Source organism: Vidua chalybeata, chromosome 2, assembly GCF_026979565.1.
Source record: "Vidua chalybeata isolate OUT-0048 chromosome 2, bVidCha1 merged haplotype, whole genome shotgun sequence".
Taxonomy (NCBI): domain Eukaryota; kingdom Metazoa; phylum Chordata; class Aves; order Passeriformes; family Viduidae; genus Vidua; species Vidua chalybeata.
In genome coordinates, this window is record NC_071531.1 from 52122012 (window position 1) to 52136554 (window position 14543).

General features: G+C 33.0%; 1 protein-coding gene across 2 annotated transcripts in view; it reads left to right on the plus strand.

The window, feature by feature from the left end:
* KLHL1 (kelch like family member 1) overlaps positions 1-14543 on the plus strand; it is a 183582-nt gene that overhangs the window by 157353 nt on the left and 11686 nt on the right. For both annotated transcript variants that reach the window (XM_053935143.1, XM_053935144.1), the window contains one exon: positions 7476-7638. In XM_053935143.1, the coding sequence (XP_053791118.1) occupies positions 7476-7638 (163 nt within the window). The remainder of the gene's footprint in view (positions 1-7475; positions 7639-14543) is intronic.

The following is a 14543-nucleotide window of genomic DNA, read 5'->3' on the forward strand; positions in this document are numbered from 1 at the left end:
CCATAAAACAGAATGGAATATGACAGAGCAATAAGACACCAGAAAGGTGGTGAAAGGGAAAAATTAAATATGGGAAAGGTGAAACCTGACAAACAGGAAGACCAAATCAAAATCCATATAGGAAATGAAGAAAGAGACTGAAAGAGCAAAAATGTGAAAAATGTAAAACAGATTCTGGTTTATAAATTCAGCAGTTTTATGAAGCAACTCTGTATACACTTTTTTGATTTCTGTTCTGAACTTAATTGTCTATGTAGAAGAAAGGATTAATGAGCAGAGTAGAACAGATACACAGCGAAGTACCAAACCTATTAACTGTACAGACCATCTCAGTTTTACCTTTTTCATGAAGCATAATATAGCATAGATTATTGCTTACTCAATACCAAAAATATAATGATGAATGATACCCCTCTTTAGACCTAGTTTGAAAGATAATTTAGAAGTCAGTGAGAGCTGAACTTTAATCTACCATTTAAAAAACTTTTGCTGTGGCAGTTAAGCAATGGTATTATTTTAGAAAGTGCTTAAGCCCTAATAAATACATGTTTGTCTGTGGAGTTACAATCTGTCAGAAAGCATTCCAGAAGAGTAGAAACCATTAAAATAAACTAGGAATATAAATAAAAGCTTGATATAGTCTTAACACTCCCATCCATGGTAACTGTAAAATAAACTATAAAAATATAGAAGATAAAAGGGATCTTTGTTCTTCTTTCTCTGCTATCTTGCATGATAGCTTCTCCTTTTTATGTATCACCATTCTTGGGCTACTAAGGAACCAAAAATGGCAAATTTACATATTCCATTAACATAACACAAAAAATAAGTAGGAATTTGTTCTAGGTCTGTTTTTTTTTTTTTTTTTAATTTTACAGTGTAATGAATCCAGATTTTTTGTATGTTGTCTATATGCAAAAGAAACCACTCTATGGAGATTAAAAAGCACAGAGCTGCAGAGACACATGCATGAGAATCTGAGATTCCATTCTGGATGTCAGGGCATATATGAGCCTGGAGACCGGAGACAAAAGGCAGGAAAAAAGAAATGTCAGTAAAATGAAGAGAACTGAATTAGCATCAAAACCAACAGATTAGGTCATACCCTATTAAGATGATAAAACTGTAATTATTTGTGACTAATTAATTTCCCAATATTATGGAGCAATTATTTATAAATAAAATAATTTTGAATGATATAATAATATTTTGCATAATGCTTGTTACAGTGCCAAACAGCTGGGTAAAGGAAATTTTCCAGATACTAGTTTCTTAGAGCATGCAGACAACTGAAAATATTCTAGCACTTCATGCTGTCACATATATGATACTGACCAAATTCTAATGAGCTGGGCAGTGATACTCCAGATTTCCAGAGTATGATGCCATACACTATGGAATATCATTTTGATCAGCTGTGGTCAGCTGAGAAGGATTCATGTCCCATGAAAGTTGAACTTGAGTTTTTCTGCAATGGTAAATCTTTCTGGGTACATCAACACGTCGTAAAAGCAATGCTATAGTTAAGATGTGTGTTCTCCATCTTTATGTGGTGATTCCTATGCACAGAAAACCCTAAAACCCAAAAAACCCAACAAACAAAAAAGCCAAAACCTATCTCCACATAAACATTGAGTGGAAGAGTTCCACAACAGACTGGCTTACCAAATCACAGCAATCTTCTGATATACTTGTATTTTTTACCCCAGAAGCAAGCAGTTAAGAGATTAGTTTTAGAATCTTTCTTTTAGGCAATATTGACCAGTACTATGTGCCTCTATGTAGTTAAATTATTGTTATTTTTTCCATGTGAAATCTCAGGAAAAATGACTGCTTTCACTGTGGGTTACAATAAGGGCTTAACGTTTTACAGTATTTTCTCTGGAATATTGATTTGCACGTATATTAGATTTCTGCTTTGGATTTTCCTCCTTATCATGGGGAACATTAGAGGGATCTTTTTTTCTGAATTATTAAGTACCTTTTGTACTTTGCACATTTACTAAGTAGATCGTGACCCAATTCACTAAAGAGTTACAAATCATAACGGCAACAATTATAATAATTTCTGAGTCATGTTCTCAGGACAATAGTGTGGCAGAGTTGAGAACCTAGTGTCTTATCTACAAAACAGAATGTAAATAAAGGGTCTACAGGCAGATCTTTGCTTCTATAAATTTGCATTATATTAGCAAGTTAGTGTTATATCTTCTGGCCCAAGAGGACAGTGATATTGCTATAATTCTTTAAATGAGCCTTGATACTTGTGAATTTACATAGGAATAGATATTTTAACATTAAGTCACTGAATATTCTCTAAGGAAGGTAGGTCAGGTCCAATTCTCCAATTAAGGACACTCTAAATTCCAAGATTGGCCTATGGCAGTAGTATATGCAGCATCCAAAGAACAGTATTTATATTTCCCACTCAGTTAATAGTATGGCTTTAAGAACTAAATATAAGATTTAATTCATCATTTAATTAATGATGCATAATTTAAATCAAATTGGACTTTACTTTCTTTGATACCACTACTATGGAAGAAAAGTAGTTTAAGACTTAAAGACGGAAATAACAGAGTAAGGAAAAGCAGCAATATTAGTTACAATTAATACAAAATTGTATAAATATGCTTCTGTGGGTATGGGTGAGAAAGGAGATTGTTAAAAATGTGCTTCTACCTGGACATTAAATAAATGTAGAATAAAGTCTGGATGTTATTTGATCAAATTTCATACTTGGATAGCAAAACACTGATTTGTCTTCTCACCTTCAATGTCATGATATAGTGTATGTCTGTTATCTTCTTGAAAGGTAATGTCCTTATTTAAAGTTGTTGGATACAAGTATTTCCTTGCCAGTTAAAATTTCACATCACTACAAATATCAAAATGAAGAGACTACAATAAATCTAGCACCACAGATATTTTTTCATTGACATTTTGTATCCAAATGTCAGTATAAAACTATATTTACAATTTTTTTTTATAAAAAATTGTACTTTTAAAAATTTTACTCTGAAAAATTAGGTCCATCAGGCAGATAAGGAACTGTAGAATTAAAAATATTATAGGCAGTGCTCCTTTATTTTGTAACATTACAGAAAAGCAATTTAAAATCCCATTCCAGTCTTCAAGTATAAATAATTGGAACTGTACCGATTGAGCACCTAATTAGGCATAATAGGGTTTTTGCTGCATAGCTTTGTGAAGACAATCAAAAGGAAAATGCCTGCCATTGCAAACTAGACAATTAATTTTTTAGATCTCGTTTAGTTTAGAAAGAATACTGTTTGCTTTTATAAATTCCTACGTAAAAATGCTTAGAAGAGTTATTTTCGAAGTACTTTTTTTTTTCAGGAAAACATTAAGTTGTCTCTGCACTGTACTTACTGCACTTAACTACTCAAGAAATTGCTGAAAATATATCTCCTCTTAAGAAAACAAGTTGCTTCCTTTCTTAAAAGGGATGCTCATAGCTGGTTCAGCTCTGCAACTATATGAGAACTAGGAAAGCCAAACTATTCACAGTATCAGGTAAATGAAAGTAATCCATCAAAAGATGGTAGAACAAATTACTCCCTCAGTGCCAGAATCATTATTTTCTACAAATTAAAAAAGTAAGATCTGATTCCACCAATTTTCAGTTTCTTTGTTCAGATAAATAATTTTTGTTATTCAATGTAATTCTCTTATAGTAAAATACTCCCTTTCTGAATGTATTATTACTTTTGTCAGAAAACAACAAAGCACTAGTATCATGTGAAAAATTAAATTCAAGAGGATTTTTTTCTTTTCTTGTGCCTTAAACTGGTTTTGCCAAATTGTTGAAGATGATGTACAGGAAGAAAATATATGAGGGCCTTCTGTCCTTTCCCTTCTCTTAGCAAATTCTCATGAAGGAGCAAACAGTGTTATTCGCCTGTGCAATTTGCTTAATGACAAATAAGAGTTCAAGTGTCAGCTGGAAATAGTTATTTTCTCATTTAGAAACAGGAAAAGCCCATTCATGGGCTTTTTCAATATCTACGTTCTGAGTGTAAATCTAGGTGGATCTTTGTTATCTTGTGGACAGAGATGACAGGGAACAAAATTATGTACTCTGACATCAGTATACTCTAGGATACACAATGAACACGAAAACCTGTCTCATGAAGTTGAAATGAACTCTGATCTTTTAACACACTGTTCAGTATATTAACTACAAAAATATAAAAAATCTTATCTCAAGAGACCAAGCAGAAATTGGCTGCACCATTTAAAAAATAAAAGGTATATAGAGTTCAGTACCTTTGCTCTTTAAGGAGGAGGACTTCTACAGTGTGCTAATAGTATTAGAACTCTGACATTTCAACACAGAGTACTTACAATGAATTTAATTATTTTCTTCTGTTAAAACAAATGACCTGGAACATTCAGAAAAGTGAATAGTCTTGCTTCATCAATTTTACTGGAAAATATTTTGCTTTGTGATCTTGGGGAATGTGTCCCTTAAGATTTTGATTATGGTGTTGCCATTTGCTGTTATCATGGACTGTTCAGTAATTTCAGTCAGAGAAGAGTTGTACTGCAATCCATCTTGTGTGATAAGGAGGCTACAAGCAATACCTTTGGGAGTACCCTTTAGTCCATTTGTGTGATATAAAAATCACACAGACATTCTGGCATCTAAGCTTAGAATGAATTCAAAAGCTTGAATTCAATGCTTCAATATTGAATTCTTCATATAGGACACAGTCTCTCTAATATAAAATGTGCATTTATATACTTACTGATATAAATAAGTATATAAGGTGATTACATTATCATTACTACTCATTAGAATATTTTGAAACATATGATTCAAGCACTGCCTAATGTGGAAAGAAAATACTTCTGTGTAGCTTAGAACATTGCCAACCTGGCTTCGTAGAAAACATAAGAGTCAAATGTGGGGTTTCATAGATAGAATGGGTCTAAACACAGGTAACAGAGATGCAACCCAGTAGATGCAACAGTTTGTGCAGCAACTTCCACAAAAGGGCACCAGAAACTACTGAGGGCAGTATATTCGTTTCTGCAATGGGGAAAAAAATCAGAGGGAACTGTGCATCTCACAGGTTTCTATCTGCATTGTATAAACTCAGAAAAGTTCTGATGAGAAGAACAGAGAAGCCATTGAAGACTATTTTCTGTATAAAGCTGAGTTACTTAATGTTACTTTTCTCTCTTTGTAACAAGAAATGCAGAGAGAAAGTAACATTATATTACTGCAATGAGCTTATCCATTTTCATTGTCATTTAGAAAAAGTAAAAATCCATGAAAATGCAGGAAGAATGGTATTTTGATTAAGGGGAAATCAAATTTCCTACAAAAAGTGAATTAAATAATTGTACTGGCTTAATTTCCAGCAGGAAATAGATGAGAATAAAGCACAACTATGAAGGACTTGAAAAAAATGTAAATACTGAATAAGATAAAAAGAGTAATTGAGGAAAAGCCTCTATATCCTAGTGAAAGTGCAAATAAGTTATCTGAGGAAGCAAAACCTGGAAATTGCAAAACTGATGTGTTTTTTATACGCATCATAGATTCCTTGTGAAATTCACTTTATAACAATACAACACTGTTTATGTGTGAAGGTTAGAGAGGATTTGCATGTTTGTCTCAACAGCAATTATGTGTACATGTATGTGTATAAAAACGTTTACCTCTCTGAGCTTCCTTTGAATATGATTCAGTTTTTATCCAGAAAAGAACTTGATTTTCTATTTAACTTTCCATTTAATGAAGAGTATATAGATGAAAAAGCTAAGGAGAACCATAATTTTTTTAATAATGTAAACAACTTTGTTCAGGATTTAAGAATATTTTAAAATATTAAACATTAGAATAAACAAAACATCACCTCCAAACTACATCTATTACCATATGATCCCACAATTTTTATGTGACCACTGACACATCTTCCCACATATTGCTATTATATGAGATAAGATATTGAGCTATATGGATCATGACTTCAGTTTAATATCCACTTTAATATTCTGGAGAAATTATAACTGGAACATGTGATTGAATAGAAAGAATTTCTAGGCAAGGCATTTAAAACAATTGGAGAAGGAGTTCTATAGAAAAATAAAAGATTCAACCTTCATTTGGAGGAAAATTTTTCTAAGGGTTAGTAGGGTTTTTGAATTATTTTCTTTTTTAAGTTAAAAAATATTGACAAATGAAAATAAACACTCAAAGTGCAGAAATATTTTCTATGAATTCTTAGATGAAACATATTCAAACTCATTGATAAATATAGTTTTAAAGTAAAATAAGCTTTTAATGAATTACTTTTCTGAAATGGAACAAAACATTATTACACAGAAAGTGGAAATGTCACACTGTTTAAAATTAAAGCTAGACTTTTCTGCAAAAAAAAAAAACAAGTCATCCTATGAAATTTTAATGATCTATTGTTTTCTGACTTTTTGATGAGTTCAAATCGTGTGAAATGGAGTGAGGAAAAAAAAAAGACATTGACTTAGAAACAGGACTGGATTTAGCCTGAGATTTTTCAAAGAGATGGTCATTTGGGATCATAGAATGGAATTACTGAGCTCACTGTCTTGTAACAACTGGTGCTTAGCTTATAACTTATCTTCCAGAGCCTTTTAAGCTTAACTGAAGAGACTGTGAGATAGAGAATTCATCAATTCCTTTGACTGGATGATTCAAACCGTTCACAGTCAAAAAATTGTTTCTTATTGAAATATGTTCAACTTCAGTTTTCACATGTTACATTTTTTTTTTCAGTAGATAAGAGTGCTCATATATCCAACATTATTTTTCTGTAAAGGTGTGTGTTTGTTTGTTTTTTTCTTTTTTGATAGAGTGGAACTGAGGAAGCAGCTTAAATTTCTCAGTCTAATTACTTGCTTAAGCCTTCAAGTGTGTTTTTTGATTCCGTACCAGTCCATCAATCTTCCTGCTAGTGAAGAATTGTTTATTTTCTTCTACATAATTGACAAAAATGGTGCAAACAGACTTTGACCCCTTTAGAAGCAATTCCATTCAATGAAATCCCCCTTAGGCTGACAATAATCAGAGACCTATCAGGTATCCAGTCCCTACTTTGCTATGTGCTTTACTGCTGTTCTAAAGAGTTAATTCATTATCAGATTATGAGAAACTAAAGGGAATACAGAAATCTAAGAGGATCACATCATTGACAGGTTATTCTCTGAAGCAAACACACTTCTCAAGAAATGAAATTAAGTTGGTTTGACAAGACCTGTTTTTCATACAGCCATGTGGAATGGCATTAATTTTATGCCTGTTTGTTGATTCTTAATTAATCAAATCTCAAATTGGTACTTCCATTTTCATTTTGAATATATAAGTTCATTTGTTGGTTGTGTTTTGGAAAACTTTTTTATTTTTTACTACTGATAGAGTAGTAGATAGATACTTTTATCTTTTCTCACTTTCTTCTCCATTTTAGGAGTTACAGTGCTTGAAGGGCCTATTTATGCAGTGGGAGGACATGATGGTTGGAGTTATTTGAACACAGTTGAGAGGTGGGACCCTCAAAGTCAGCAGTGGACATTTGTGGCAAGTATGTCAATTGCCAGAAGCACTGTTGGAGTAGCAGCATTAAATGGCAAGTGAGTAGGGTGTGCTTACACAGTTGAAACACTTCTTTGGAAAACCAATGAAGCTTAATTGTCATTGCTTTCCCTTATTAAGTTGCAGTGGCATTGAAATGTTCTGGAGTAGATCAAATGGTCAAAGCTGCTTTAATAGGCCTGTTACTCTACAAGAAACTGGTTTCAATGGTGGACAAGCCATGCTGCAGACTAGCAGAAGCAACATCTAGACAAATAACCCTGGAAATACTGGTCTAAAGTCATGAAGAGCAGCATATGATTATGCATCTATATTCCATCTTTGTTTCTTTTGCACAGCTGACCATATATTCAATCCTTCCCAGTTAGTAGATACTCAACTGAATTTTGCATTACTTATATCAAACACTTTTTAATTAAAAGGGATGTTATCTGTGTCCCAGAAAGGTAGGAAGGACGCCATTGAAAACAAAAAAGCAGTGGTCTCACTGCAAAAAGTAAAAGTATGCCATTGATTTTTATTTTTTTTATCTGAGTACCCATCTTTAAAAAATATCCAATATGCCAAGAACTGCAACTTGAAACCATATGTAAGAACCTTTCAACTTTCCGGTGCTATTCTTGCTACATTGCTGTTCCACACAACTGACACGTGCTGCATTCCTCAGGATATTGGAAATGGATATCTCATTGAGAAATAAAATGTTGGATTTAACATTCAGCAAAGGAAAAATTATTTCAGTATGGAAGTTCTGAGGAGTTTTTTCTTGGTTATTCATTATTATTTCTTTCTTCTGCAGTGAATTATATAAATAAACAAGTGAAGTGCTTGTTGAAGTAAGAGAGTTACAAACTATTCTGTGTGTGTATCTCTCACATTGCTTTGGGCACTCTACATAAAAATATTTATAATATGAGCTTCTTAAAAGACTTGAAAAAGTATAGCCACTTCTTTTGTGTTTTAAAGTGAGAAACTATTCCATTTATGATCTTCCATTGCCCTATGGTTGGCTGAATTTGTTTTCCATTTAAATTAATTTTAAGCAGAAAAATGAAAATTGTATTTTTCTATCAGCTTAAGATGGAAATAAATAAAAAACTTAAAGCTTTCATATTCTGATCTCATCACGCTCTGAGTGAAGAGATTGATTTGTAAGTAACCTCTTATTAGTTCCTGATGTATTAAAGTGTTTCAGAAGCTCACTTGTGTAGACCATGCAAGTAAATTATCAATTATTTTGCTGCTCAAACAAATTGAAAACAATACTATCTGAATTTGGCACAACAGGGTGCACAGAAATGAATGTTATTTCACTGAAATACATTTTAAAATTTAAACTGAAATTCTTATATCAACATATTTCCTAAAACATGAAAAAGATTATGTCAATATGTACATCATAATCTAATTTGAAAAATATTTAATTATTAAAGCAATAAGATCCTACTGATTTTCTTGGAAATTCAGAAAAATACCTGAAGTTTTGTTGGTTTTTTTTTGTTTGTTTTTGTTTGGTTTTTTTTTTTTTTTTAATTTTAGACTTAGTCCATTTGCCAGGGTTCTTTTCTATAATCATATTGCCTTATGACATTTCAAAGTTGCAGTACTGTTTCACCCAGGAGGGCTTAATGCAGTATCTTCCCCTCCCCACAGAAAGGTCACCTGGTTGTTACCTCCAGATTTCCCAGAGTAATAGGATACAATAGTTACTATGCTTCAATGAAGAACACAGGCAATATTCATTTTCTTAAATGTCTTCTTAGTTGTAAGCTAGAACAACTAATAAAAGATAAAGGTGTTTTTTGAGATAAAAGAAAGACACCTGACAAATTAATTTTACTAGAATTTCAACAGAAATTATGTGGTGCTACATATGAAATAAATACTTAAGATGAAAAACAGGTGAATAGTACAGGGATTTGAAGAAGAAAAGGACTCTATGCAATAACTAGGACGTCACAATTACCCCTGGAATTCTTTACAGATCTGTCCTGAGTTAAAAGATTATAACAAGAGCAAGGTAGTTAAATTACCAGACCATTCAAAGTGGCACCAAAAGGAATAATATCATATGGTTCATGTTGGGCACATGAATACAGAAGTATTTGGATGACCTTAAGAAGCAACACAAATAGAATATTTAGTAGTTTATATGTGAATTAACAAGCCTTGTGTTTGAACAAAATTAATGCTAAGAAGTAAAAGAAGAGGTGAAAAAAGCTTTGTATGTTGTCAGCACAGAAGAAAGAACAGAAGAAGAAATCTGAGGGGAAAAAAGGAAGTGCTACTGAAGAATACATAAAGTTTTATTAATATTGGAAATATTTATTTTGTATTATTGTGTGGAATCCTTGTCATCCATATCGAAGGAAGTTCAAGTGAAATTGCAAAGGCCATATAATGTGTACCATGACTATCAAGAATGCATGTCATACCAAAGAAAAGAAACAAAACTGATACAGTTGTCAAAGAAACAAATGCACAAAATAGCTGCAATTCAGCTGGGAAAGTAGAGATGAAATAAAAGTAATACGGAGACAATAAGATCTTGTCCACAAACTTTTCATCACATTCTAAATGCCTGTTTATTGGTTCATATAAAGGGCAATGTTATGTGTTTTTATGTAACACCAAAAGCTGGAATCTGAGAATTTTCCTTTTCAGTAATATTTTTGTTTTCCCAAGTAAACAATAGGTTCTAGGTACCACTAACAATGTATGCTGAGGCTGTGGAGAGTCCATCTCCTTCATCTTCATGTGTTTCTCATAGTCAAACAGTAACACAAGAGTGGAGTGTGTTATCCTTACTATATAAAAAATTATTTATGTTTAACTTGATGTATTTATCAATTTTCAACATATTTTGGTAGGTGTTCTAAGACTTGCCATGACTGAAGAATTTGTTGGGATGAAATATGGTCAATAATTCTGATATGGTAACAGCATCATCCTTTCTGCCTTGTTACTGTTAACAACCCCTTTGCAGAGACTGGAAAAGAAAGAGTGCATGAACTTCCTCAGATCAGCAATAGATATGGGTAAATGTGGGATGACGATCTACAATTTGAAATAACTGGTAGAGGATGGTCATTTTATATGCAGATAGTGAATCAGAAGTTGGGATGACTTATTTGAATCTTCTTTGGGGCTCACATAAGTGGTGTGTAACTAGTGTGCAAATTATACTATATAAGACCAACCTTCTAGAGTTTCAGCAGATAGCGCTGAAGCAATAGAACTTTTCTACAGTATGAGTTTGAAGCACCAAGGAACCAGAAGTGTGAAAAAGTCTATATTTTCCAGAAACTTTTAAAAATTGCCACTCAAGTATTTCAAGCTTTTCTCAATTTCTTAATTTTAAACTCAAGAAGAACAAAAAAATCTGGTTGACACCTTCAATCCAATAAATACTAATACTTTCATTAACTTAAAATGTAAATGCCTCCAAATTTATAGCTAATACCATAACTATTTATTATCCTTCTATTAAAAAACTCTAATACATGAACTGCTCATTCCACTAATTAAATTTAATTTCAGAACATATTTTATGCTAATGGTGTAGCTCTAAGTGAAAATGAAATTTACTTTATGCACTTTCATCAGGAATACATACTCCTCAAAGACATTCTCTGTATCACAGAGATTTATGTTATTCTAAACATTTTTGTGTCACTACCCTAACTGATGTTTTTCTATATTGCTCTATTATATGTCCACGAAGACTCCATTACAAAAAATATTCCTTAGTTTCTATGGGTATGTTCAAAATTATCAATATTTTTTGAAGCAACTGTAGTTTTCATGGCAGAAAGTCTGACCCTTTAGTCTTGATCCCTTTAGCGAATATCAGTAAATCTGTATTACAAAAGGATAAAATACTCAGCTGTTGATAGGACCCACGGGCTGACTTTGAATGGTAGAACATCACAGCAGTGCCTAAAGTGTCGAAAATCATGACTTTGACACACACTGGCAAGCAGTTCAATCTCATGCTAACATCTTGTGGAGTCAAGGAAAAGGAGTCCTGCACTTTATTGATTGCCACATCCTCAAATATGTGCTATAGTGAACTTGATATTTCCCCCTGCTGCTGTTGTTTTTATTAAATACCACACAACACTGTTGGTATATGATAGATGACAAAAAGCGAGGAATTGTTTAATCTTAACTTTTAGAAATGCAACGGGGTAAGTATTCTTTTAAATGATATTTTACTTCTATTTAAGAAAAAGTTTTGTGAGTGTTTGTTGTCTCTGAAGGAAAGTAAAAGAGCAAGGGGAAAAGCTGCAAGAAAATATTATTCCCGAATCATATCCATCTGACCACTTACCATTTGCTGTCACAGGCAAAATAGGCTTGACTAGGGGAAAATTAATGCAATTTATTAGTAATAAAAATAGATTCTGCCTAGTAAGAAACAACCCCAAATTTTAAAATGCCACCTTTCTTCCCCCCTTTCCCAGGCTCAGTTTATGTCTTGTATAACGTTACAGCCCCACTCCTGGCTGGTACAGGGGGATGGGAAATGGGAGTTGTGGTCAGATCATAATTGTTTCTCTCTGTCACTCCTTCCTCACACATTTCCCTTGCTCCATCATGTGCTCTCCACGGGCTACAGTCCTTTGAGAGATAACCTCCTACTGAAGTGTGGTGTCCTCCATAGGCTGCTGTGCCTGTCACTGGTGATTATCTTAACCAGGAAAATGCAATGCCAATACTACAGGCAAGATGCATAAGCTGACCCAGAGATATTTTCCTTTACAGGAACAAACCCCTAAGAATATATCCTCTTAATCAAATCCAACATATTTAAAATTGAAGTTGTTTGGTAGGCCCCATCTCTCTCCATTAATTATGTTTCTGTCCTTTTTCCTGTTTGCCTTAAACACTGATATTTTTTTCATGTTTTTGTTGAAGGACAGTCCAACATAAGAAAACCACTGCTTTTCTGGTTGTGTCCTTTAAGTAATTATTTATTATCAATTGGTAATTTTGTCTCTTAACTGCAGCAGATAGAATTTAGATCAGATTTCACATTCTATTAATTCTGCTTAAGTACCGATAGAATATACTAATTGTTATTTTAAAAAAATGCATTTGTATATTCATATGTATTATTTTTCCCTTCACATCCATGCAAATTAATTTGTTACATTTTCAATTTTACTAGTTAGGTAGAGAGACTCATAACTATGTAGCTTTGGGATTTTTTTAATCATTATTTATCTATTTATATTCAGTTGTATTCATTCAGTTCCACCACTTTTGCAATAATTGGATTTGTTTAGTAATGGATTTTCATAAATTGGGTTATTGTTTTGGCAGTGCTTTCCCAGCTATTCTCTGTTTCATTTTAAATGGGAAACACAGAAAGCTACCCAATAGAGATGTTGGCATATGTACAGTGGAATGTTTTGTTTTCAGGTCATTTAATGAGAAAAACTGGAAAGAAACCTGTGTTATTTAGATCAATATTATGTCTGCTGTAAATAGCAGTTACTTTAATTTAATATTCCCCTTACGATTATAATGTACTATTATAAAGTAACTATCAGAAAGTTTAGCCTGTTGAACCTTAATTTTTAAGAAAAATAGCAAAATTCAAACCAAATTAGTGTGAGCAGAAGAAAGGTTCTTAAAATCATCTTATAGTTAGTCACTCACTAGGAATATAATTGCTTTGAACTGACCTTGGAGAGAAAAAGGTTAATAATTCCACAAAGTCCTTAATAGTAGTTCAGTGTTTGGCATGAGAGAATTAGGAATGTATTACATTCATATAACTACCTACAGAACTTGATTGTATGGCTGATTACAGCCTCCTCCAGGAGTTCTGCTCCTTTGGCTTTCATGCATCATATAATAAACTATCTGTGGCATTTTCTCTTAGCAGAATCATTAAGGCTTATTACTAATTCAGTGCCCTGGTCTGATCTTTTGTGCTTTTGCACATAAATCCATATTTCCTACATGGGGGTCTCATGCAGCTCACTGAATGTACCATTTAATTCAAAATGCCTTATATTCTCCCTTTCTCAAGCAAGATTTAACTTGTTATTTTACATCCAGCCTGTAAAGAGAGAGACTCTGCACAGGTCTACTTTTCTATCTGTGGGGCTAGGCTAGCCTTAAAAAGATACAAACTAGATAAATATATGTCACTCTTATAAGAGAAAAGTGAAATCATGAATCTTTAATGTAAAGCCACTCTTTTTCCTATGGTCCAAAGCAGATGCATATGCAGTTAGAAAGCCTTCCTCTTTAGAAACTAAGTGATTGGTAGGAGACACAACAGATGCTAAAAACTTTGCTTATCTTCAGGGTGGGAACTTGATGAGCCTATTTTGTCTGGCTATACTGTGGACCCAGTCCTAGATGCTTGGACCACATTTCTATTTTGAATGTTTACTGCACATCTACGATTTTTAGTGTGTATGCCCCTACTATTCCCTTTTCTTCATCCATCACCCACACAGCAAAATCTTCAGACTAGCTGGCTGTTGACTGTTGTACAGCTGGAATGACTGTAATTTGTGATAAGTTCTGCCATTCAGGTTTTTTAATAAGAAACAATAAGAAATAAGTAATAAGTAATAAGAAATAATTATTTTTTATTCTGTAAGTTTTGTAATGAATGATAAATTCTGCATAGATATGCATATGATCTAGTATGGTATGAATTCATTTGGACATGTATGGGTACTTCAGGCCAAACAGACATAGTGCGTTAACTTAGTCCTAATATGTAGCAGAAAAATGCAGTAGTGTCACTGCATCTAAGTAAAGCTTTTAAATGTAACATATACACCAGTTTAGACAGCAGGAAGCAGTGTGGATAATGCTTAGGAAATTTCACTGCCTATTTTTCAAATGCGCAGCTTCCACAGTTAAGCAGAGATTTTTTAAAAAAAATAGTCAGCAATCACTGTTTTCTCTCTTG